A 25,693-nucleotide genomic window follows, 5' to 3' on the forward strand; every position below is an offset into this window, starting at 1 on the left:
CGCTCTTGTTTTAGGACTCTGCCAGCAGAGGAGACATCCTGAAAATGGGATCATTTTCACCTGCCTGTCTCTGCAACAGCATCTCCCATCTGCCTGTTGAGTACCAAAGAAGCTTCCAGCACTACATCCAACCCCTGGAACTGCCCTTCCTCCTGGACACACCTTTGGAAGGTAGGCTGGGGAGGTTTGTGGGATTATTTTGGATCTCGTGTTACTGAGACTGCAGGTGAGAAAAGGAGTTTATCAGGAGTTGACCTAAACTTACAAGAGTAGAGAAACAATTCCTCTGGTCAGGAATTGTGAAAGGCTGGAGAGCTCTTAGAACTGATCCTAGCTTTGGATGTCCTTCTGCTTGCAAAAAGTGAAGCAGCTTGATTTGGAGAGGAGAAGTAAAACCAGTGTTTAAATAGGAGTGTGTGCATAGCTGTGTTCTCTCTGTGCCATCCTTTGAACTCTCCTGTCTTTGTTAGGGAGAGTTATTTTCTCATAACATGCAATTTGTTATACCTTTTGTGCAGTTCTGCCACATGTATATTTATTTTCTTTTTATGCCTGAAAAGCAAAGCTTGTATCATCTATTTATCTAGGTACTCCCATGACCCTTTCCTACTGTTGCCTTAGTGATCCTCCCAACTATTTAAATTAACACTGCCTGTTTTGCAAGAAATTTAGGCTGATAACTTCCCTGGGTGTTATGCAAGAGGGTAAATGTGTGATAACTTGCATGAAGAGCTTATCTGAGAACGGTTTAGAAAACTATGATTCACATCTAAAGAATAATTCATAGCTAAGGAATAATGTAACATGCCCACTCTGGGGAAAAAAATAATCCATGAAGAGTGTCATTCTAAGATAAAACATTCAAGCTGTGCTGAAGGGTAAATTCTGTCCAGCCCCAAATCCCTGTCCCTGTGCTGTCACAGCTGCAGGCACTGGCACTCTAGCATTTGCAGTTTCTCTCCCTTTCTATTATTATGCAAGATATGCTAATTACCCCCTAATAAAAGGTATGATTACAATTCCACTTTGCCAGTTCTGATTTCTACAGAAAGCCCTGGAATGCTGTAGTCATAGAAACAAATGGCTGCTCAGCACCTTCAGTTTTACTAGAACCACATCTTCCTCACCTCTGCTCAAACTGAAGGAAAAATCTCACCTTTGCTTGAATGGTTTCCTGGGGAGTGAAAGGCTGGAAAGCCATGGAGCAGCATCACTGAGAACTCTAAACCAGTTTCTGTCCTCCTGAGGTTATTTTGGTGAATAACTGGCTTAGGAGGGAGGTTTGAACAGCTTGACCTTGTCCTCAGAGCATCATTTTTAGCAATTTAAAGTTGGTTCCTCGACAGAAACCATCCCCACTTCTCCTGCAGAACACTGATCCAATTGGCAATATTACAGAATAACAACTGGACTCTGGTAAATACAGTCCCTAACAGCTCCTGGATAGGAATTTGGTGGAATCAGAATTCAGCTTGGATTGGACTGCCTCAGCCAACTCCTCTCTATTAACCCTAACCTTTGATTATTAATCAGCATAGCCTACAGTCATATTAAAAAATAGACTGAAACCTGGATCTAGACCTGTCTTTACTCATCTAAGTCCATTTTTTATTGAAAAACAGATAAGCAGTCAGTGAAGCGTTGCTGCTCAAATGGTGGAAAGTTCAGTACTTTGTTTTTCATACCAGATTTTCTTTTGCAGGATTTCCCATTTTGTGCTGTGCAGTTCCATTCCTGATGTTCCAGCTCAGCAAACTGCTGACCAAGTGAAGTCTTCAGTGGCTTCTGGACACCTTTAGGAAATGCATTTACCACGGAGGAGGCGGCTACGGAGGAACCGAATCCTCTTCTTGCTTTCCATAGTGTTGGTCTTCTCTTTCTACCAGCTCCAGCTCAGCCCCTCTGCCCTTCCAGCATCACACAGAGCCCCCCAATCCATGGACCCTGTCAGAGTGACTTCCAGGGACCTCCCCAGCAACAAGACTGCTGTAAGAGGCAATGCCACAGCACCCAAAATAAGGCACTGTATCTATGTGGATCCTGAGCCAACCGTGCCCGTCACTACGTCAGTGGGCACAACACCACAGCCAGAAAATGCCACTGAAAGCTCCCCAGATGAAAAACCACCCTATGAGTCCAAAGGAGAATACCCCCAGGACCTGTTCAGTGTGGAAGAACGCAGGCAAGGGTGGGTTGTACTTCACATCTTTGGCATGATGTATGTTTTTGTGGCCTTGGCCATAGTGTGTGATGAGTATTTTGTCCCTGCTTTGGGAGTGATCACTGAGAAGTTGCAGATCTCTGAAGATGTGGCTGGAGCCACCTTCATGGCAGCAGGTGGATCAGCACCAGAACTCTTCACGTCCCTCATAGGTGTCTTCATCTCCCACAGCAATGTTGGCATCGGTACCATTGTGGGCTCAGCAGTGTTTAATATCCTCTTTGTCATTGGCACCTGTGCCCTCTTCTCCAGGCAGATACTCCACCTGACATGGTGGCCCTTATTTAGAGACATCTCATTCTACATTGTAGACTTACTGATGCTCATCCTGTTTTTCCTAGACAGTGTCATAGATTGGTGGGAAAGCCTCCTTTTACTGACTGCCTATGCCACATACGTGTTCACCATGAAACAGAACGTGTTCCTAGAGCAATGGGTGAAGCAGGAGCTGAAAAAGAAGCTAAATGCTGTGCAGGCAGCATCACCAGAGCATATGCAGAAGGTTGGTGTTTTTAGAGTTCAGAGGGCAAGTTGGAAATAACTTTATAGTGTAAACCACAAAGAAAAACTGCATCTCCTTCACAAAGCACATATTTGAACCTCAGAATACAGGTACTGGTCAATAATTATGGGTTTAGAATGAGGGAAATGCAAACTAGAGAGATTCTAAGAAATTAGAGAACATGACTAAAAGGGAGTTCTACCTGTCTCTTAGCTGCTTTCAAAGATGGGATGTGGTAGTTTTGCTTACTTGGTTGTTGTAAAGAAGTTTCAGAAGTTGCAGGAACACATTTTTGGTCTGGGAATAAGATTAGACAATTCTGGTAAAAGGCTTCTGTCCCAGCCTCTTGCAAGCTGAGAGATGTTGGAGGAAATTCTCTTTTCCCTCTCTGAAGCTAGGATGTGTTTCTGGGATGCTGATAGGTGTCACTCATTACCTGATCAGCAGCACAGAAAGGCATCTGGCAGCTTTAGCAACCATTCCTGCTCTCCTGGGCAGCATTGGACAGCCAGATTGAAGTGCCCAAACCCAATTCCATGCCAGCACATTTCAAACTGTCCCCTGGCACTGCATGCTCTGCTAGTCAGAGTCCCTGGCCCTCAAGCATGCTTTGCCTTCTGATCCTGGTACTGCATTTAAGGAAAGGAAGGAAGCAGATAAAGGAGAGTGAGGATAGTTGAAGTGGTGCAGAATTGAGAAACTGCTTCTCTTTCCTACTGCTGGTTTGTTGTTCAGCCAGTGCTCTCAACTGGGAGTCCTGAAAGCTCCTGGGTTACATTCCAGTGGGATACACCTGCTGTAGCGACACACACACATCACTGTGGACATCACCAAGCATCACAAACTGAACCCAGCCCTGCAACTAGAAGTTTCCAGAGAACTCTCACTAATGTTTAGTAGCATGACAGAGAGCTGCTGAACCTATCCCTTGGGAAAAAATAATCACAGAAATTATAAATGATGGAAAGTAATGCTAATCACTGTAAAAAAAAAAAATCCCCTTTGCACCTTCACTCTGCTGGAAAATGAGTAAGGATACAGATGTTTGAGGATGAAGTCTGGCACTGTTTGTAGCCACAGGAATCTGCCCCAGGTGCTTGCATCCTCACTGGGAGGCCTGAGATAGAATCCTGTTTTTCTCAGAAGCCAGTGGTTTGAGGAGGCTCATGGCTCTGGCTCTTTCAGTAGCATCCATGGACATTTGTGTCACTGTGCCACTTCTCCAGAGGCAGCAGCCTGAAGGATCATTAGATCCTGAAGCAGCAGAGGTGATTGGTCATTTCTGTTCTTCATTGCTTGCAGACAAGCACCGGGGCAGTTGTAGATGATGGAACAACAATGAAGCCACCAGGAGTGAGGAAGCTGCAGGTAGGTCTGAGCAACTTTACAGGGATCTGAAATTATGGTATTTTGAATCTCTTCCCATGTCAGGTCATAAATAAAAGTGTCAACTCCCATGTCAAGAAACCTGGACCAAAACCTGTATCATGTCAGGCACAATGGCCACAGTTGATTAAGAGGACACCTGGCTGATTCCTGGCCTTAAAGGAATTTCTGTAAAATTTAAGACACAACTCAGGCTTCCCAGGTGGGTTTAACTAGAAGAGTGCTGCTCATTCTCTGCTATAAAACAGGCATATAGAAGTTCAGAAAGTGACTCTTCTTACCGGGTTTTGTGGCCAAATTTCTTCCTGGGCTCTCACAGCAGAGGCTGGCAGGGTCTGTCCTTTCCCATGGCAAACACTGAACAGCTGATTGCTCTGCTGCTGTTGAATTGCTGCCCCATGGCCTGGAGAGGCCTTGTCTGCTGTAGAGGACAAGGAAGCTGGAACTGACTGGCTTTGTGCCTTCCCACAGCCTGGGCCAGTCCTGCAGCGGGGCAGCAGCTCGGCCTCCCTGCACAACTCTCAGATGCGTGGCACCATCGTGCAGCTCATGATCCACACCCTGGACCCCCTGGCAGAAGGTGAGTGCATGCTCCACACCAGAGAGCTGTGAATTCACAGCCCTGAGTGGTTTCACTGGGAATACAATCAGTATTTTGGGGTCAGCTGAGTACCACAGATGGTGTCAGGTGCAGTGGGATGTGCCCCTTCTGATCACATGGCTGGCAAGGACAAGCACCTCATGTTCTGGTCCTGCCATATCTACATTTCCTGTGCCAAGCTGGTTGCTGCTGTGGTGGCAACTGCTGCTGCTGGGATTCCCTGGAAGTGGTGACATCCTCCATCTCTGCTGTCTCTCTGACTACAGGGGCAGCAAACATGAGTTACAGACTTCCTCTATTCCATGGCACATCCCATCCTCCTCTTAGCTCAGACCTCATCCCAGCCCCAAAACAGCAGCACAAGAAGACGTTAAAACCCTTGCAGAATTTTCTTTTTGACATTGGTTAAAATCCCAGCTGAGATTCTAATCATGATGGTGAGGCCAATTCTATGTGGTTCAGACTGACACATTTAAAATCCCACCTGCACCATGGTATCATCACTGCCATGGCAAAGTATCCCCACAGCCCTGTGCAGGCAATGGGAGGCTCCCCAGGGCCAGGGATGGACCAGCTCAGGTCCAAAACCTCTTTTAAGCTGCCCAGGGTGGTGAGAAACCTCATCCCCAGACAGACCAGGGGTCTTTGTACACAGCCTTTTAACATGTTGCTTTATATTAACTTTAATCAAATCAAACTGTGGAGGTTTCTTTTCAAAGAAATAGAGAAACACATTTAAAAAAAAAAAAATCTTTCCTAGCTCGGTATATGCCCCACCCCTCCACTGCCCTACTTGTTCTAAAGAGATTATCTGCTGCCCATTCAAAGAGAGATTGAAGCTAAGCAGATAAACACCTCTCGTGTCCCTCACAGAGGTTACAAAAAGGACTCTCCAGATGAGAATCCCAGCTGCACAAACTGAGGAGGGAACAAAGGAGGTTGGAGGAGGGCAGCAAGGCAGATCAGTGTCTGCTTTGACAGATTCCAGTCACCATACCCAGTGTGTTATGAACAGTAGCCTAACAAAAGCCAGACTCATCATGGTTTGCTCCTTGCCTCCTGTGCCTCCAAAAGGTTTTGTAAACAACACCAGGACAGACCCAAAACCTTCCAAGAGGATGTGCCATACCTTGGGCATCAGAAAGTGCCAGAATTGAGGGGCTGCTGCCACTCAGAGACCTCCCAGCACCTCCTCATCCTTCCCACACCTCTAAATGTCTCAGTGCAAGTATCTGCCCACCCTAGGCCACCACAGGCTTGGCTTTCTGGTCCAGATTTGGTGACCCTGGTGAAACTCTGGGACCCCTCAGTAGGAGAGTTGTGGGGGCCTGAGGTTGGCAGCCCAGCCAAGGAGAGCCCCAGGCAGTTCAGCCCAGAATGAGCTGCTGGGAGCTTTCCATGCAGTTCACTGTCCTTGCTGGAGAATATGGAATAAACAGGACTGGGAGAGCAGTTTGGATTTTCTCTCAGAGAGATCTTTCCCTACTCATTAAACAGAATCACAGACTCATTTAGCTTGACCTTTAAGATCATCAAGTCAAGTCCATCCAGCACTGCCAAGGTGATGTGTCCCCAGTGTCCCTTCTACACATCCTATAAATCCTGATGGGGATGGTGACTCCCTGTGCCAGGGCTTGAGAATCCTTTGGGTGCAGAAATTGCTCCTGACATTCAAGCTCAGCCTCTGCCGGCTCCCGTGTGAGTGCGGCAGCCGCTAGATGGGAGTGTGACCGTGTGTTTGTGGGGCTGGCACCGCCGGGACCGTGCGGGCTGCGGGCATGGGCTGCCACAGCCTCTCCACAAGGGTTTGATTTCCCAGACCCTTTACCTCGCTAATGTCACTGAGTTAATGGCACAAACTCTGCCCCAGGTACGTGCCTGCTCCACTCAAGGCTGTGAGAAAAGAAACAGCACCTTATAAAATATAACAATAAAATTACTGATATTACAACAGCTCAGCAGCCACAATCAAGGAGCCCATGTGCCAAGTCCTGTGTGCCCTGTAGGAGATTTGCCTTAATCTCATCAATTCCTACCTGAAGAAAAGTGAGTCTGGAGAAAAGGAATTTATCCCTAAATGCCATGAGGAGTTTGGCCAAAGTGATGGAATGACATGCCAAGGAAGGATGTGGAAAAGGATTTGAGCCTGCCAAGGCATACAAGGACTTGTGTTCTGACATGTTAATAGTTCCTAGTACTGAGCTAACAGCCCTGCAGCCCTGTGGGACCCTGGGACAGCTGTGCCTGCTTGCCATGGATCACCAGCACCTCCCTTTGCTGTGTGTGCTGCACTCTCTGTACCAGGCACATTTCTGTAATTAGGCTGACACATAGAAGATGATCCCAAAGCAATTTATATTTCCTCAAGGGCCCTTGTTCCTTCTTGCCAAGGGCTGTAGCATCAGCACTTACAGGCTGTGGAAATGAACACTCAACAGAAGGAAAAAGTTGCCAACAGTTGCTCAGCAGTTCCTCACTGGACCTGCTGCAATCAGGGTAGGGTTTCCTTCTTTCTGCTGCCCTCACTTTTTATTTGGGCAGCACAGAAGTGGTTTCAGGGCAGCAAGGTCCAAAACAGAAAAGCTGCCAGCACTGGGCCTCCAACCCCAAATTTCAGGGGCAGAGATCTTGGAAATACAGGAAATACAGAAGAAATGTGAAACACAAAGCTGCAACAAAATTTCTCTTTTGAAGAGTGGATTGAGTTCTCAATGTGAGTTTTTTTCTTTTTGTACTAGGGAGGTATCATTACTTAAGTCTTTGTCTCAAGGAGATTGTGTGTTTACTTTAGAAGTTCTGATATTTACATGACATCCTGAATTATATTTTTGATAGATCTTTTTACTTTCAATGTGCCTTTTTAAAATTAGGAATCTCTAGCAAGTTTACTCTTTTGTCCTTTTCCCCACTTCCTTTGAAAGTGAGTAGAAGAAGAACATGAGATCTTTTCCTGAGCATCCCATTCAACACCAGAGGGAACTGTTGGGGAATTAAAGGGAGCAAGGATTTTGGAAATGCTCAGGAACCCTCTAATTTCTGAACCTCTAGCCATACCATCAGACTCTTTAAACTCTAGTCACACAGGGAACAAGGCAGAAGCCTATATTTCTTTTTGAACAAAGCAAAAGACTCCAGCAGAGAGGTTGTCAGAGCTGTCTGCCCTCACTATGCCCCAGTTAGCAAGGTAATGATTTTGGAAATTAGACCAGAGCAGTGGGCACTGTTGCAGGCTGGAGAAGGCTGAAGGCAGCTTCAGCTTCTCCTTGCTTCATTAGCATTCCATCATTTTTTTGTAAGAGAACCATGATACAGAGGGGCAAAAGGAATCACAAGACTTTTTTTTATACTTGCACTTTTATACAGCATAATCTCCAAATCCTCCAGGTTCATGCTGAATTATACAGGAAAAAATCCTCCCTGCTGGTTGTTTTGTCAATCCTGTTAGATTGAATATTAGAGCCAAAGAGTGAATTAAATGTAAGAGCCACATTCAAGGCAGAAGCTCAGCTGCCACCTGAAGTCCACCCTGGATGCTGTCAGTTCATTCTCCTGAAGAGTATCTCAGTGCCACTGGACACAGACATGTCCTGTGTGAAGGGTTCTCAGCCCTGGGGACAGAGTTGCCAGCAGTGACTGCCCCAGAGGGCTGAGGGACACTGCCCTGTACAGCTGATCCAGCACAGCCCAGACTGAGCTCATGCACATCCTTCCTCCCTGTGCTGAGCCAGCTTAGAGCCAGCTCTGCCTCCAGTCTCAGTCCCTTCTGCAGGAATTGTGTGTCAGAGGAATTAAAACCCTTTTAAACGAGGCTGATCTCATGAGAAGTGAACAGTGGCCTGGGCCTAATCTGTTTATCCTGCCAGAGATGCTCCTGGACTGCACTCACCCTCCCAGCCCCTGGCCTGGCTGAGGGCAGCGAGCCAGGAGCTTGAATTTCCATAATCTCAGGCTGAGCCTGACCGCCCTGACCCTGCTGACAGGAGCTTTTGCAGCAGCTTCAGGGAAAAGCCAAACAGAAGGATGCATTGCCCAGTGGTTAGAGGAGACTGGGAGCAAAAGCTCTGCCCTGCACTGAGGGATGTACTTGTGCATGAGCATGGGGGAAAGGAATCCAACACTTCACATCCCCTCAGTGAACTTCAGTATTGACCAGGAGTGTGGAAGAGTCAGGCTCCTGAGTCCCAACCATCTTTTCAAAAGAAAAGAAATTATCATTTAGATACAAAATTCTTACCTGTAAGGGTGGTGATGCCTTGGCACAGTTGCCTGGAGAAGCTGTGGCTGCCCCTGAATCCCTGGAAGTGTCCAAGGCCAGGTTGGATGGGGCTTGGAGCAGCCTGGGACAGTGGAAGTGTCCCTGTCCATGGCAGGGGATGGACTGGATGGTTTTTAAGGTCCCTTCCAACACAAACCATTCTGGTACTCCATGATCATCTCATCTCAGTCCAGCCATTCCAGTGCTCAGTGGAAATCCCAGCTGGTGAAAGATGTTTTTGTCAGACAATAGCAGGAATCTCACCAGAGCAGGACTTATCCCCTGAGGTCTGAATGTCTGAGCTGGGCCCAGTTATTGGACATACAGCAGAATTTACTGATTTCCACAAGGTTCAGCTCAGAACAATAGTTCTGCCCACATGGCTGGACCTCCTATTTCTATTATCTCAATGTCACTGTGATTAATAAAGTGGCAGGGCCCTGCCCTTGAGGCATATGACAACAGCACCTTCTGGGTGCATAGTCAACAACACAGCAGATTAAATCAGTGTGATAAAACATTCAGAGGAAATTAATTTACAGCCCTGCACACAAGCCAAACCCAGCACTGCCAGATTCCATTTGGTTACTGCCCATGTGCAGAGACCCTCAGTCACTGGGAGTGCAGCTCAACAGAGGACAGAGATTAGAGCAAAATGGGGCTTTTTTTGAGCCCATTTCATCACTTTCACTGAGAGTCAGTAAGATGTTTGAGCAAAAAAACAACTACAGAGACACACAGTTTCACAGTTCACTGTAAACCAGTAAAAAAGCAGCTCAGCTGAGTAAAGCAGAGCTTGGTTTACAGTTGAAGAAGCCCTCAGCAGTGCCAGAAAGAGATCACCAGACCTGTGCTGGTGACAGCCTGGACCATGCTGAACCTGGATACCAGGAATTTAGATCAGCTCCAGCAGGAGACACTTTTGTATACTTAGAAAAATCAATCATTTTCCAGGGAACTGGAACATAAAAGATGTTTATTCTCCATTCCCATCAGGTCCCCAAGCTGTAAGTAGCACCCTAAAGCCTCTTCAACAGCCACATAGCAGGAGGAAGGTGTCATTTTTAGTTTGCTCATAATCTAGCCTAGAAAAAAATCAATAGTCCATTTGGAACAAGATGATATTGCACCAAAACGCCCCCTCTGTTCTTTCTGCATTTTCTTCCTATGAAGTACAGATATCCTCTGTATTACTGATCTGGGAAGGATTTCTCATTCCTCTAGATTCTCCTTAAACAGTTCCATGTCAAACTGCTGGTGCAATTTCTGTAGCACTAAGCAGTTAAATACAACAGCTCTGACCAGCAGCCAAAACCTGGGGTCCCAGGCAGAACAACCCCTGGGGCAGCAGCTGCAGGAGGAGGGGGGCAGGAGCAGGTGTGAGCTGGGGGATGCAGGTCCAGGGGGCTCTGCAGTGACAGCCCCTGATGACCATGTCCTTCTCACCCACAGCAAAATTTAAAGACAGGGTTGACATCCTGAGCAACATGGCCAAGGCCAAGGCTGAGACCCTGGAAGGACAAGGCTCCCAGCCAGGTGAGTGCAGGAAGAGCCAGCACTGTTTGCCTTGTGCACTGCAAGCTTTCACCTTTGCAGCATGAAAAGCCCAAGGGCTGGCAAAGAAACCCTGGGGTCTGTCACAAATGTTGTGCTGATACTGGGCACAGATGGCTGCTGTAACAAGGCAGCAGAAATCAATCGATGCACAGGGGCAGGAGCATCCCCAGAGGAGCTGTTAGTGAGGCAGGGCAGGGAGAGCTACAAGGGTGGACTGGAAATGGCCATGGAACAGTGCAGGAGGGAATTCAGAGCATTGCAGACAGCCCTTGGGTGCTTCTGGTCCTTGGTAGATCCTGCAAATGAGGTGTTTGTTGAAACAAAGCTCCTTCACACACTTGCAGAAGGGCACAGAAGGTTCCTCCAGAGGGATTAATTGACACTGTCTGTATCAATTCCAAGGACCTGTGCACCCTTCCTTTAACAGAATCACAGAATCATATAATGGTTTGGGTTGGAAGGAACCTTAGAGACCATCCCATTCCACCCCTGCTGTGGAGAGGGATTTCCACTATCCCAGGGTGCTCCAAGCCCTGTCCAGCCTGGCCTTGGACACTTCCAGGAATGGAGCAGCCACAGCTTCTCTGGGCACCCTGTGCCAGGGCCTCACCACCCTCACAGGGAACAATTTCTAATCTAACATTTAACCTAGATCTGCCCTCTGTCAGTTTAATTTATTTTTGGTTTTCTCTGTCACTCCTGACACAAAGGCTGCCTTGGAGCCAGAGCTGACCTGTGCTGCAACACAGATTTGTGCTGCCAGCAAGGCTGGAGATTTTGAACACCAGGAAACTTTTGTGTGGACAACACAGGCACCTGAATACCTCCCAGTGCTGGGCCTCACAGAGGTGAATGAGCCCAAACTTGAGAAAACCACTGTTTAAAACCTGAGTAAATTCTTGGTGTGTGCTTCAAACACCACACTGACTTCCCTCCCTCAGCCCTGCTCCATGTTATCCAGATTTCTGCTGTTCCCACAGAGGTTTCCATGTTCCTCTTGGCTCTGCAGGTTAATGCAGGAGCAGCAGGACATTGCAGTTATTTCCTTGTACATGTCAGCACTTTCCTATTTGCTTTTGAATACCCACCAAGCGATCAGGGATTAAAGTCTGGCAGCACATCCCGGTCATTTCTCAGAAGCCTTGAAGAGTATCAAGTCCCTGGAGAATGCCTTGGTCTATGGAGGGAAGGGGGAGCTGGGGGGAAACCTGAGAAGTAAAGCTTGACATCCCGTTCTGGGTTTTAAGGATGGCTTTAATACAATCTTCAGAATCCAGAAACAAACTGAGAAATGCCAATCAGCTGTAGGTGAAATTGCATTCTCCTTGTGCCACAGCAGTTCTGCATGGAAGGGCAGAGGAGCACCAAGGTCTCATTCTACTCCAAGTGGGCCAAATTCTGCCCAGATTTACCAAACACAACCACAGCAGTCAGGGACACAACAAACCTAAGCAATCTGAGGGTATTTCACCTGAAATGCCACCACTGTGGCAGGCAGCTCAGAGCTCCTGCTGGTCACAGGGAAGGTGATGCCCTGATATGGTGGAGATGACTGAAACCAGCATTCCTTCTTATTACTTTTGCAGAAGAGGAAAAGAAAGCAAGCACACTCAAGGTAATCCCTGCCAGTGACTCTGAGCCCAGCAAGGACACACAGAAGGATGATGTGCCACAGGATGGACAGGTACCAAAATCAAGAGTGCCCACCCAGGCTGACCTTCATGTGTGCTTTCCTTCTTCCCTCTCCAGAGCTGCTGGGACAGGACCCAGCCCATGTCACTGGCATCTATAAATAGGCTCTGTGTGTAGTGATTTAAGATGCTGGCTGAAACACTTTGGCTTACAAACACAGACTGGCTCCAAATTATGACACGAAGTGATACTGGATAGTCCTGTCCCCTGAAATGACTCTCCTGAGCTCAGAGGGTACTCCAGGGTAAGGGGAGGTAGGAGCACCTGCCTGTCCCATGCTCAGCAGCAGACTGTCCTGCTTGGCTCCCCAAATCCCTTTTGGGTGATGTTATTTGGCAGTTCCAATGGAAAAAGGTTTTTCAAGTTCATAAAATATTTAATTTGTGCCTAAAGGGTGGCTGTGGTTAATGGATGCCCATTAGTTATCAATGCACAGGTGCTGGGGGTGTGTGCCTGGATCCTGTCCCACAAGAGCTGTGGCTGCCCTCAGCAGTTACAAATGCCAGCTCTGCTCAGGTGAGGCCACAGTGAGTACCTGCAGCTCTTGTTAGTGTGAAAATACATTGGCTTGTTGTTTTTGTATCCTGAGGCACAGCCCCCGTCAAGCAGCGACAGCTCAGACGACAGCAGCTCTGAGAGCCAGGACAGTGACAGTGACAGCTCAGAGGGTGATGAAAACGATGAGCCTTTGTCTCTGCAATGGCCAGAATCAAGGACAAAACAAGCAATTTACCTTTTCCTCTTTCCCATTGTCTTTCCTCTCTGGAGCACTCTGCCTGACGTCAGAAACCCGGTAAGAATCTATCTTCCTTCTGCTACTGGAGTCATTAACTGAGCTACAGATTTCCTCTGGGCAACAGTCCCTGGGTCCATTTCTCCATGTCTGGAGTCTTTGCACAGTTGAAGGGCTGTTACTGCTGCAGGGAGTGGGACAGGAGCCTCAGCTGCATGTAATGTCATTCCAGAGACTTAATTTAATAAACCACAAATTCTAGCAACTACAGGTCAAGCTGAAAAACAGCAAACAGAGACCAGGGTACAAGTTAAAGCATCAATTGCAGTGAAATATTTCAGGTGGATAGTTTTCAATGGGGACTATTAACTTCCTTGAAACTTCTCTTTCTTCTTTCCAAACTTGATTTCAACAGGAGTCAAAAAAATTCTTTGTCATCACATTTTTTGGATCCATCCTCTGGATTGCTGCATTCTCCTATCTGATGGTGTGGTGGGCTCACCAGGTGAGAGGTTTTGTTCTTTCTGAAATGGCAAATCCCCATTTCAGAACAAGCAGATGGAGAGGGGACAGTGTTACTGTGGCATTTCATCTGATAAATGACAGCTGCAGTCATCCATCACAACAGTAGAAACTTTGTTTTGTTAGAATCCAAAAGGGAATTTTTCATATCCTTTTTTTTTTTATTTGACAAAGATTCATTCATTACTGTGAACTTCCAAGGGAGTTTGTGCATCAGTAAAAGGAGAAGAACCATCAAGATTTATCTTAATTCTGACTTTTCACTGATGAATGTTTCTGTGCAGAACATAATTATCCATTACCTAATTAAAATTCTAGGAAAATATAGGTTCTGATTCTGGAAGCTGCTAAATGATCTTCACTCCCCCATCTTAATGTTCACCTGGTATTCTGGGAAATAATACTTCCAGCTTGTAGGATCAGCCCCCCAGTCTGTATTGAGTGATATATTGCACAGGCAAGATCTGTTCATGCCACAAATCCAAGGGCTGTCATCTCCAAAGGCCCTTGGCTCTTGCACAGCTGATACTAAATTTGCAAAGGTAGACAACATCCAGAAGAGGACTGAGGACAGGAAAATTGTGCTGTAGCTGAATTGACCTTGTCTCAGTTCTGGCATCACTGTGGTCAGATTTCCTACACTACAAATCCAGAATAACAGACACAGTAAAATGGAACTTTTTCATCCTATAAAGCAGGAAAGTGCTGCCACATTTATGGGACTTGGAATATTTGAACTCAAATATGGCACAAACCCTAACCCTGTACAGATAAATTACAGTGCCTGTTCCATTGCTAACAGCCCTACCCAACGTTGTGTTGATTAGGTTGGTGAAACAATTGGGATATCAGAGGAAATTATGGGGTTAACCATACTGGCAGCAGGCACCTCCATCCCTGACCTCATCACCAGTGTCATCGTGGCCAGGAAGGGCCTGGGGGACATGGCTGTGTCCAGTTCTGTGGGCAGCAACATCTTTGACATCACTGTTGGGTGAGTACCAGCCCATGCTTAGAGGAGCATTTCTTCTGAATTTCCTGCTTTGAAAGCAAACATGCCTCAGGTAATTTCATTTCAGCTGTAGTTAAGTGAAAGGCAGCTCAGCACCCTTTTTCTTTTGAAGAAACCCAAACTCACCAGGAAGGACAAGCTGTTATAACTCAGCCCACTATCTGCACCCAATTCTGAATCAACACAAAATTACCAATTTTTCAAGACAAAAATGTAAGAGACCTTTAGCTCATGTCCAAGCTATAGAGGCAGGACCTGACCTGGTCACTCACAGACATTCAGCTCCTGGTGCAGGGCAGTATCAGTGCCTGAATCTCCCATCCTGAACCATCAGGACATTTCTGTATTATAGCACACCAAGGCTCTTCATTCTTAGGCATTATTTTCAAACCATTTTACTCTTGGATTGTATTATGATAGTGCAAGCATTATCCAAATGCAGTTTTGACAGAACAACATCCAGTTTAGATTTATACTGAGCTATGTTGAATACAATGGCACATTTTTTTCCCTGTAGAAGTTTGGAAAAATTGCTTAGTTATGATGCAGCAAATGAACTGCCTTAAAACATTTATTTCAATTACTTGTCCTTTCCTTGCAGGCTGCCAGTTCCCTGGTTCCTTTTTTCTATCTTCAATGGCCTCAGCCCTGTAGCAGTCAGCAGCAATGGTTTGTTTTGTGCAATTGTCCTCCTTTTCCTCATGCTCCTGTTTGTGATTATTTCTATTGCTGTCTGTAAATGGAAAATGAACAAACTACTGGGGCTCACCATGTTTGCTCTTTACTTTGTGTTCCTGATCATCAGTGTGCTGTTAGAGGACAAGATAATATCCTGCCCAGTATCTGTGTGACATGTGGACACTTAAAGATGTGAGTGAGGATCCAGCAGCATCAAAAGGGGTTGAAGTAGCAGTTGTTCTACTGAAAAAAAACCAATAAGAATTGTAATAAACTTACTGAAAATAAGATATCTTTAACATGCTAAAAAATAAATCAATCTTAAGTGGTATGTCAGCCTCTGCTGTTTTTCTTTAGGATCACAACAGATACTGAAATAACCAATTTTAAATAACACAGATTTAGGCACTTGGGGAAAGGGTGATACCATTTAGATGCATCAAATTGTCACTATGGCTGATCCCCTCAAGGTAAAGGAGCTGATTTTCACCACAGAATATTTACTCATTATGGGAAATTTTCAGGAACATGCTCTGAATTAGCCAGTGAGCTGCTCAAACTCCTTGAAATCAATGAATTTTACTTCAGTGGGAAGAGAATCAGGCTGATGTGGCTGGGCCTTTTCAGAACTGCTCTGCTTAAAATCCCTGTGTGGAGACACAGGCAGCAGCTCAGCACAGAACTGCCGCAACTGCACTGAGCTCCCTTCAGATCTGAACCTGATCTTGCAATGCAGCCCCTAAAATTCATGTAAGGTGCCCACAAGCACAAGGGTGATGTCACCTGGTTGATCTTGCTGCAACAAGACTAAAAGGCTCAGGGGTTAGAAGAACACATTACCTCCAATCAGAACTAAAGCCAGGAATCAAATACAACAAGGAGTTAATGCTGGGGGTTTGTTTTCATCCTGACACTAATCTCTGACAGTTTCACATTATTTAACCAGCACTAATTCCTCTTGTTAGAACTGACTTCTACATAGAAGAGATGAAAAAATGCTACTGACATCACCAGAGTTGAGGTTTATTGTTAACACCTCATGGGAGCACACAAAAGAGCTGCAGACATTTCTGTCACTCTAATAATCTAATAAAGTGTTAATGAAAATAACCAGAAAGATTTTAAGCTTTTTATTGACTCACTGTAAAACTTTTTTTTTTTGGATGAGACAGGAAAAAAACCTTAACATTGTGAACATTGACTTTGCATATTTTAAAGGAACTACAAACCAAAGCAAACATCCAACATACTGTTTTTTTGGTAAATAAAATTTAAACATTACATATTTACAAATCTACAACCATTCATTTAAAAAGTGCTGCTTGCAGACTAACAAGGTACCATTTTAAAATCCCAATGAGATAATATCCAGAAATACTCCTCTCTATTATCACTATTTGCATCTCCCATTTGTTACATCAAGATTTTACATGCAGGAATTTTCTCTTTCTTGGGATACAAATCATTTAATTTGCCAATGGAAGTCAAATTCATCAGGCTCTAACTGTACCAACAGCAAACCTCCTCAAATGGGACACAGCAGTGTCAGAGAAACAGCACAATTTCTATTCACATTTCAGTATTTCATCTCCAATAAGTATTCCAGTGGAACCATAAGTAAAGCAAAATATATATTGCACTGCAAATGTAAAACCTTTGTTTAAGGTTTTGGACATAAGCATTATTTAGTACACAAAAGGAGAAAATTCTGTTCATACAAAATTTTAAATTGAAAATATGTCTCAAATATTTCATTTATTCATCTTTGTGGTATTGGAAAATATAGGCAAATTGCTTTTCTAATAAAGGACAGTGAGATTTGAAAACTGTTTCAACACTGAATTGGATGATGCTTAAAAATTATCGACCTCAGGATACATTTGGAACATTATGACTCGAATGAGGAAAATTTCCCACTTATAGTATGTTGTTATTCCAACCCTATTTTTATATATTTCTACAGTGGACTGACTTGCAACAGACTTTATAAAACAATTCATTAAGTGTAATGATTTCACTTGATGAGCTACAATATGACAGAGTAATTTAAAAGCACACCCAAATTAACATCGGCAACGCTTCAGGAGAGCCACGCCGGGGATGCAGGGACAGGGACTGTGTGAAGGCTGCAGGGACAAACCTGACACTCCCTGACAGGGCTGGGGGAAGCAGAACTGTTGGGTTGATAAGCCTGGGGACAGCTGAAGTCCTTACAAGGAGGCTGGGGCTGGGATGGAGGAAGGGCCTCGTGTTGCCCCCACACCTGCGCCGTGTCTGGGGATGGGGACTGGGCTCGGCTCTTCGGCCACCCCACAATGGGGGTGGGAAGCTGGGTCATAGCTCAGCCCCTCGAACACCCCACAGCAGCTCTGGAAAAAGCATTTTCTCTCTCTCCTTTCATGGCTAGAAGGTCCTGTAGAACCGTGGCTGCCCCAGTGGCAAATGGAAACAGAACTGCAGGGAGCTGGGAACACGAGCTGCCCTGCACATCCAGCTCGGAGCTTCAGAACAGCAACTACTGGAGGCAACATTTCCATGGTAATGCACATTCCTACTGTACAGAGCAGAGCAGCCATGCACTCTGAGGGCTACTTACAGGGACTGGGATCAAAAATAGCCTGTTTACTTCACAACAGCTCAGAGGAATGAAGAGGATATCTCTACCTGGGTGAAAAAGGAGCTCCATTTCATGCACAAGGATACTGTACAAGCGTGGCAGCACAAAAGAGCATCACAACTTGTTAAAATAAATTAAATGTGAAAGATGTTAAAAGTGTAGCATTGCTAGCTCCACCTCAGGTGGGGGGATACTTTCAAAAAGGTCAGCTACATAATTAGCAGCACATTAGAGAAGAGGCATTACCCGATGGAAGCTGTAGCCAAGACCACATCCTGCAATTATCAGCACATTCCTGCAGCTCTACAGGTTTGAAATCCTTTCTTCTTAGGGCAGCTTCTTCTTAGAACTTTACAGAGGTCTGGGAGGAGGTTACAGAGCTTCATAGCAGCATTACTTTTCATTTAAGCCTCTGAGGCTCGCTCTATTTCACTTAATAAAGTAAATGTGAGCTTTAAAGTTTATCACCTTTCTGCTTAACTGAATATTGCTGGTTTATTATACTTGCAAACTAAAGATGTTTTTAAAAACACCTACCTACTGGTAGGCAGACTGTAATATAGAATCTAATGTAACAGTTGAATATTTTGAAGTATTATAACAGCAACAACTAAAAGAAATTAGAAGTGGAAAATTATTAATATTACTTAAAATACAGCTATTTGTTAAAGCATGATTTAAATTTGTTTAGGTTGTTTTATACAGTTCAATGTCTGTTTTCCCACCTCCATGCAAGACTTCTGATATTTTCCCTGTAGCCTACCTTCTGGTGAGGGTTGCTATGTGACTGAGAGCACAGAACATTTTTTTAAATGTCTGGAACAAGAAAACATGAGGCAAAAGCCATGACTCCACCACAAGGACTGATATAGAAGTTTTCTTCAGAGAAAAAAAAATTGTTTTGCCTGTGAAATAGAGACAGAACATTCCAAGTACATTTAACGAAGCACAATATGCCCCAGTAAGTTATATTCCCTATAATTCCCTGTAGCAAGTTTGCTGGATGTACTTGAGTTCAAAGCTTTGGATGGGCATGATGTGGTGTTGTACTGAGTGTCTGAAACACAACCACTGTGTGTTGATGGAGAACTCACTGCAGGCTGGCATTTGCTCCCTGTCACACCTGGAATGAGGCCACTAACAAATGCCAACAGCTGAGATGGGCTACTCCAGAAAATCCAGAGCACTCTTCAATGTGCCTTCCCTTTCCTAGGGAGTGGGGAGGGAAGGGAACACGAGAGGAAGAGGAGATTTCTACAGAAGTGTTTCACAGAGACATTGGTGAATTCATTAGAGTTTTGTAAAATTTACCATACCTTCCTTCTGATTGCTGTGGTAACACGTTTTCCAAGTGTGCATGAGAGAAATCCTGGATCTCCAGTACTGTCTAGGTGAAGGTTAACATTTTCTATTCTGCTTTAAAAACAAATCACTCTTCAAAAAGTAACTGGACAAGTTACTATAAATAGCAGTGTACTGCAAAAAAAATAAGCACTGTATTGCTTCTGCAGCAAGTCCATTTAAAATTCACTCCAGTAATTTAAAAAAATTAAAAAAATATCAACTTACTATAAACAATTTAAAATATGTATAATACAACTTTGTATGCTCTTCATAACATCATGAATATTCTATGTAAACAATAGATTCTGAAGAATTTCCTTCGCTCACATTCGTTTCAGTGCATTGTTTCTGTCCACCTGTTACTTACATTTTTTTTTTAAGGGAGCTGTAATATGTCCCAAGACAGAGAACTGATTTTGTTTAGAACCTGCCTCTCCACACACTGATTTGCAGAAAGGACAAGGGACAGGGAAATAATATTTGGCCCATTTTGCTCTCTGTCCATCTCCACAAGCGCAGCCAGGCCGAATTTCCCGAGGCCTCCTGCCACAGTCCATCGCACGCACCTTCCTGAACACTGAACACTGTTCCTTGTGACTGAAGTGGTTATTTTACACAGGGATACTCATAGATATCACCTCTTTAGCCAGGTATATTTAAAGATATGGTTCTCCAAAAATCTTTCTGCATTCCATGACTCCGGTGCTGGGCGGTCTGTCGCAGTTATGAGTGTTCTTCACCTGGTTAGCGGTCAGACGGTCATAGGCCATTTTGTACTCTCTGTCAAAAGCATCTGCAGCAAGGGAAAAACAACTTCACATACCCAGCTCAAAACCACCACCCAAATGCCACAACAGCTGCATTTATCAGCACAAAATATCTGTAAAGTCCTTTTTATTTGGCACTCAGCACAGAGTGGCACACATCTAATCTACAGATAATTTTTTTCTGGAAGCTGAACAAGTAAGTTTGCATAAATTCATCATCTGTGCTCATTTGAATAGTTGGCAGAACTCACCTATATCAATGTTATCTCTTCCCAGGGCAACAAGTGAAAGGAACAGTATTTCTCTGTAAAGGCTCCTGAAATGGTAAAAACCCCAAGTTACATACTGCACTGACATAGCACAAAATCTCCATTAAAAATAGATTGAAGCATTTAAAGACAACTTATTAAACAGATGCATTTTGAACATAATTCCTGATTGTGTCTCCAAAATATTGTCACTTCTGAGCTCTGGATTCCCCACATAAGGACATCACCCATGGTAGGTGCCCTGGGAGCTGCACCAAGTGCATGCAGAGAGAAACACACACTTAAACACTCAACCAAATCCCAGGAAATTTAACCAGGCAAGGAATTTGCTTTTCTGCACTTTCACATTAGAACAAGCAGGCAGACAAGCAAATAAACACCTTGTCAATGCTCCAGCTGTTGACAAGCCTGTTGTATATCCCAGCATAAATTAGTAAATCCAGGCAAGAAATGAAAATTCACAGGAATTAATGATCACCAAGTCCACTGCTAATGAAAAAAACCTCTGCCTAAATATGAGACAAAACCTCTCCTAGCTCCTTTTCTGTCCTCTACCAAAGACTTAAAAATAAACCCCCAAAGCTACCTATACACCCTAGAAACACCACACTGGTGGTCTCACCTCTGTCTTTTAATATGTGGCCACTTGTTGAGCCTCTCCAGTATCTGACTCATTGGTCCATACACATCATTCATCTTAATACTTTTCACCATGCTCCTCAAGAGCTCCTGGTTAAAGGAGTCATCATCTTTTTGCAATAACTGGACCATTGGGTACTTCTGGGCTGGAAAACATTAGAAAAGCTGTAAGAATAAACAGGTTCTTTGTAGCAAGTACAGTTGTTAAAAAGAGGCTACAGGATCTGTGAAAATATTGACATGTATGCAGTAAATAAAACATCAAGTCAAAAATTATCAATGTAGAACACAAAAAGCACATAAGAAAACTCAACAGATGCAATGGGCCATGAGCTATTTTCAGGTGTGTGATCCAACACCAGCAACAAAACTCTGAGTAAGCAAATGCTAAAAATAAGAACATGAGCTAAGTGGATGAGCAGCATCAATGAAATGCATTCCCTCTCATTCCTCCCATCCCAGTGAAGAAAAGGCCACTGGCAACACCAGCCAATGATTTGAAACAGAAATGCTGGAAAACTAAAATTTGTTCAAGCAGTTTCTGCTCAGCACAGAAACAACCTCCCTCCCAAAACAATCACCCAAACTGAGAAGAGCAACACCAAACTTAACACTCACTCTCAAACAAAAGAGTGCGATTTTGACCTGCAAGACAAAAAGTAGCATGATCAACAATCAGTATTGCAGCTCATGTGAACTATCCACAGAGACATCTTTTCTCAACACACATACTTCAGTTGCTCCAAATGAGAATTGTTCTTAAAAAATTCCACCAAAATCCACAAGAAACAGAACTTACTCTGAGCATTCCACAGAATATACAGAGGCTGCCTTGGATCCTGATGCAATTTCATGTTGTCCCAGAGCATCTGAATAAGAACATATTTACTGTCCTCTGACATACAGCTCCGTGGAATCTGAACAGGAGAATGCACAAAGGCATTTCAATAAATAGTCATGACAAAGGAGCTCTGTATTTAACATGTATCTGCACATCTCTAGGTCTCATGGTAAAAAGCTTTGCTATTAAAACTATGTACAGACTGTGATCTGAACTTTCAATGACACAATCCTGAAATCTAAACTTCTTCATTCTACTGCTCAGCTACTCAAACAGCAACAAAAGTGACTAGCAACTTATCCTCCTTGAAAGTGAGGATCACAAACTGCAGTGGGATGAGTAAGAGCTAAGCACCAGCCCCCCACAAGGACTGCAGAGCACATCTTTCAGAATTTTGAATATCTTCCCTCAGCTAACACATTCTTTACCAATTCAGGACTGAGCTCAGCATAGTGCAAGACACATTTCTAAGAGTTACTGAATCATGCAATGATTTCCTCTATGGGCAAACAGCCATTCCCCATGTGCCAGTGTTTCCTATCCAATCCCATACCTTGGAGTTCTTATTGCAGTGCTCAGAAGAAAGAATTAATCCTGGTAAGTTGCTGGGCAAGTCCAAACGCCTGAAATACCACACCAAATTCCAGAACACGATGGGATGATGATCTACAAAGTCTGCTACTGTTATGGCATGATCCCCTTCATTTTCAAGTAAGCTTTCAAGCTCTTTCCACACCACAAGAGGACTGAGGTAAGGAACTGTTATAGGATCAGGACTAGGCAAGCGCCATTCCAGGCCCAAGGAGTCCTGCAGCAATAGAAAAAATGCCATTAATTGTAACTAATGGAATGAATGTAACTGTCTTTACAAGGTCTTAGAAATGCTTTTGTTCCCTATGACACACAGCAACATCTAAAAGCTCCAACTAGCATTAGTTCAAATAACACAACCTAGCCTTTACTGTAATCTAGGAAGGTTAATGATGTTACACGTTCCTCTAATCTATGGCAAACATGAAAAAATGACTTTTAAGGTAGAAAAACTACACACTGTTGGTCCTTGCAAAGTAGCAGGCAGGCTACCAGTAGGAATGATATGGCTGATCTTCTGGCTTTCCTTCTCATCTTCTTCCAAAGGACCAAATGTACTGATGCTCCTTGCTACAGGGTGACTTGTACATTCTGACCCAGAGGCATTTTGCCTTCTTCCTGAGGGGATCTGGATACTTCTGGCATAAACATTGTCATGCTGCTTAGATTTGCTAGAGGAGAGGAAAAAAAGAAGAAAGAGTCTCAGTTTTTTGTTTTACTCTGAGTGCTCCAACATGTACACAGAAATAAACTGGAAATAATGGACCTGACAGTCTGAATTCTGCCTTGATGGTCACCACACTCATTCATGTTACAGTACAAGTTTTATTCCCTCCTGCACTGATGATGAACACATGTCCTCAGTTCATAAAACTTGCAGAATTACAAATACCAACATGAATTTTTATATTAGGGATGAAATGCTGCATATCAGGCAGAGAAAGCATGATGTGGTCAGCTGAGAGAAAAGGGAGAGGCAGCAGAGAGATCCTCTCTCAAAGCAAGCTCTCCTCTTTGAAGATTAGAATATAAATTTATTTCAGTTGATTAAAATACACATATACACAGAAAAGCTGAGAATTTCCAGGCAGGAAATGCACATTTACCTATTTGAATTGATATCTTCTTGGACAGACATCAGGGATGTAGTGAGGCCAACAGTGCCTGTGGTGTTACAGGACTTCCCACTCTGATTGGAGGAAAGGGATGGCAACTGCATATTTTCTGTAGAAGGGCTGGACTTCAGAAAATACCTGAAAGAAAAGTAAAAGCTTAGCATTATCCAAAAAACCCTCCAAAATAGCTAAATCCCAAACAAAAGCACTTCCCAACAGGAGCATTTAAATGGAGGTAAAGTCAAATACTGTGATTACCGCCCAGGCCGCCGGAGATCTCGGATTTCTATGCTTAAAAAAGGCAGAAATAAATTGCCACAGAAGGGACAGGTGGTGTTGAGGTTTGAATCATCTGCTGTCCAGCCTGCCATGATTTCTTCATCGTGAACCAAACAGTCACAAGTGCGACACCGAGAGCAGCTGGAGATGAGGACCTGCACAGGGCAGAACAGAACCCACTAGAACACACAAAACTTCTGTGTCACAAAGCACCTAAAACTACAGCCAAAATCTCAGCCCTTTGATGAATATTCCTCCCACCTGCAGACAAGTTCATCCTCTTATTGCTGCTCAGATTAAAATCAGCCAGTTGTTTAATAATGTTTCTATTAACAAGAACACGTTATCGGTAATTTGCAAGAGTAAAAGTAAAGGAATATTTATGTAGCTAATTTATCATAAATTATGATTAGAATTTAACACACTTTTGTAGTCACTGTCAGTATTATAAAAATGGAAAAAAAGATGCAAATGAGCAGTCATTAACCTAAATCCAGGGGGGGGGTGTGGAACAAAGAGCCACCCAAACCAGCCTAACAGTGAAAAGAAAAGTGATCTTACAGAAGTTACACCAAGAAATAATTCTCTCTTCTGTGCTTTTAAACATCCAGTGCTACTTCAGACTTGGTATTTTCACTTAGAACAAATTTATCTCCACAAGGGATTTATATGCCTCAATTCAATTGCATCCAATAGCAAACTCCTGAGAACTGAAGCTTTGAGGCCCAAAAGATGTGACTAAAAGACCTTTCTAGAGCAGGATTTGAAATTAAATCTACTTTGTGACAAAAATATCCATCTTTCAGTATTTTAGTTTAAAGCTTTGAACTTTCCCAGAGATACAGATAATATTCAGGTTTAAAGACACATGCTCCAAGTCCATCAATTAAATCATCCTGTACCTCCATGGCATAGTTCTGGAACACACTGGTACTGCTGGTGCTGCAGGAAGACACCAACTCTGATTTGTCAGGTAAAGGGAACTTGGAAAGAGAACCTGTTAACAGAAAAAACCCAAAGTACAAGTTATTCAGAAAATGCATTTTTAACACCCTGCTTCCCTGCTCAAACAATACTGCAGTTATAATAAAATGTGTGATGGAAGATGCAACAAATGAGAGACACTGGTACAGAACTGTGGAGTGTGAGGCTGCCATCTGCCCAGCACCAACCAAGGCAAAAATAAAAGCTACCAACAAACAATTTCCATATGTTCCATATGTTTCCAAGCTGGTAGCTTGGAAACAAATTTTAAGCAATTCATAGCCACACACCTTCTGTGTGAACAAAAACTAGAGAAGGACAAGAGGTGCTGTTTGTAACCCAAATGACAGCAGAAAGTGACACAGTCATGACCAATTATCCAGCACAGAGTAGAAAAAAAATTCTACACTCTGTCTGGTAATCAACTTCAACAGTGTCTTCTAGAAAAATTATAACAGGTTTTTAAAAAGTACTTTTACTACTTTTAGAAAATAGAACCTTAATGTGAATTAAGGTGTTCACATGAATACTCAAAGACTCAAAGAGTTTCCTATTTGAGTAGGAGTTTTCCGGTAGCAAAAGAAAAATTTATTTCTTCCACAAAAAGGACTAATGACTAGGGTGATCCTAAACTGAGAATTATGAAAGAACAACTTGTAAAACTGGAATGTTTTTGTTCAGATTGATGAATGCCATGCAAAAATTGTCTCTTACCACACTGGTCAAATTGCTTAGCTGAGCTGTCATGGGAAGCTGAGCTTTCCAGGCTTGTCTTGCTGATGCTAATTCCCTTAATTTCTGATGTGGTGTTCTCCTGAGGAGAAGCACTTTCAAAATCATTGCAGACATCTTCATCAGTGAGAGAAGTAGATTCTGAGTCCAGAGCTCCAAGAGATGAAACACTTGCTCGGTCTGAATTTTGATCCTGAGAAAAGAAAAGCAGTTCAAGTGAGAAAATGAAAGGAAAGCAAAAATATTAAAAAAAATAAAGGGGCAGCCTTGTTTTACACAGTAAATTCCAGGGATGACCCTCCCTGCTTGGAGGATCACAGACCTGTGTTCAGAACTGATGCAAGAAAGGCAAGTCT

The 25,693-nt window shown here is 43.7% G+C and overlaps 2 protein-coding genes across 4 annotated transcripts in view; one reads left to right on the top strand and one right to left on the bottom strand.

Annotated features, from left to right (window-relative positions):
* The first annotated feature begins 1,785 nt into the window (after nt 1-1,785).
* SLC24A1 (solute carrier family 24 member 1) lies at nt 1,786-15,397 on the top strand. Its single transcript, XM_033070878.1, has 9 exons — nt 1,786-2,723; nt 4,026-4,091; nt 4,581-4,689; nt 10,418-10,501; nt 12,109-12,206; nt 12,810-13,007; nt 13,363-13,452; nt 14,297-14,463; nt 15,083-15,397. Exons 1-9 carry the CDS (start codon nt 1,803-1,805, stop codon nt 15,330-15,332), a joined length of 1,983 nt encoding a protein of 660 aa, XP_032926769.1. The 5' UTR covers nt 1,786-1,802; the 3' UTR covers nt 15,333-15,397.
* An 878-nt stretch (nt 15,398-16,275) lies between these two features.
* Nucleotides 16,276-25,693, bottom strand: part of DENND4A (DENN domain containing 4A) — a 47,389-nt gene continuing 37,971 nt past the window's right edge. For 2 of the 3 annotated variants that reach the window (XM_033070662.1, XM_033070661.1), the window contains exons 23-33: nt 25,320-25,530; nt 24,524-24,618; nt 23,601-23,776; nt 23,334-23,480; nt 22,688-22,898; nt 22,190-22,444; nt 21,595-21,712; nt 21,414-21,440; nt 20,779-20,941; nt 20,139-20,203; nt 16,276-19,913 (exon numbers count right to left, since the gene is read on the bottom strand). In XM_033070662.1, coding sequence (XP_032926553.1) covers nt 19,777-19,913; nt 20,139-20,203; nt 20,779-20,941; nt 21,414-21,440; nt 21,595-21,712; nt 22,190-22,444; nt 22,688-22,898; nt 23,334-23,480; nt 23,601-23,776; nt 24,524-24,618; nt 25,320-25,530 — 1,605 coding nt within the window. In that variant the 3' untranslated portion in view covers nt 16,276-19,776. The remainder of the gene's footprint in view (nt 19,914-20,138; nt 20,204-20,778; nt 20,942-21,413; nt 21,441-21,594; nt 21,713-22,189; nt 22,445-22,687; nt 22,899-23,333; nt 23,481-23,600; nt 23,777-24,523; nt 24,619-25,319; nt 25,531-25,693) is intronic. The other variant, XM_033070663.1, reaches the window with a different exon arrangement.

The sequence above is a fragment of the Catharus ustulatus genome, chromosome 12 (assembly GCF_009819885.2).
Source record: "Catharus ustulatus isolate bCatUst1 chromosome 12, bCatUst1.pri.v2, whole genome shotgun sequence".
Classification (NCBI taxonomy): Eukaryota; Metazoa; Chordata; class Aves; order Passeriformes; family Turdidae; genus Catharus; species Catharus ustulatus.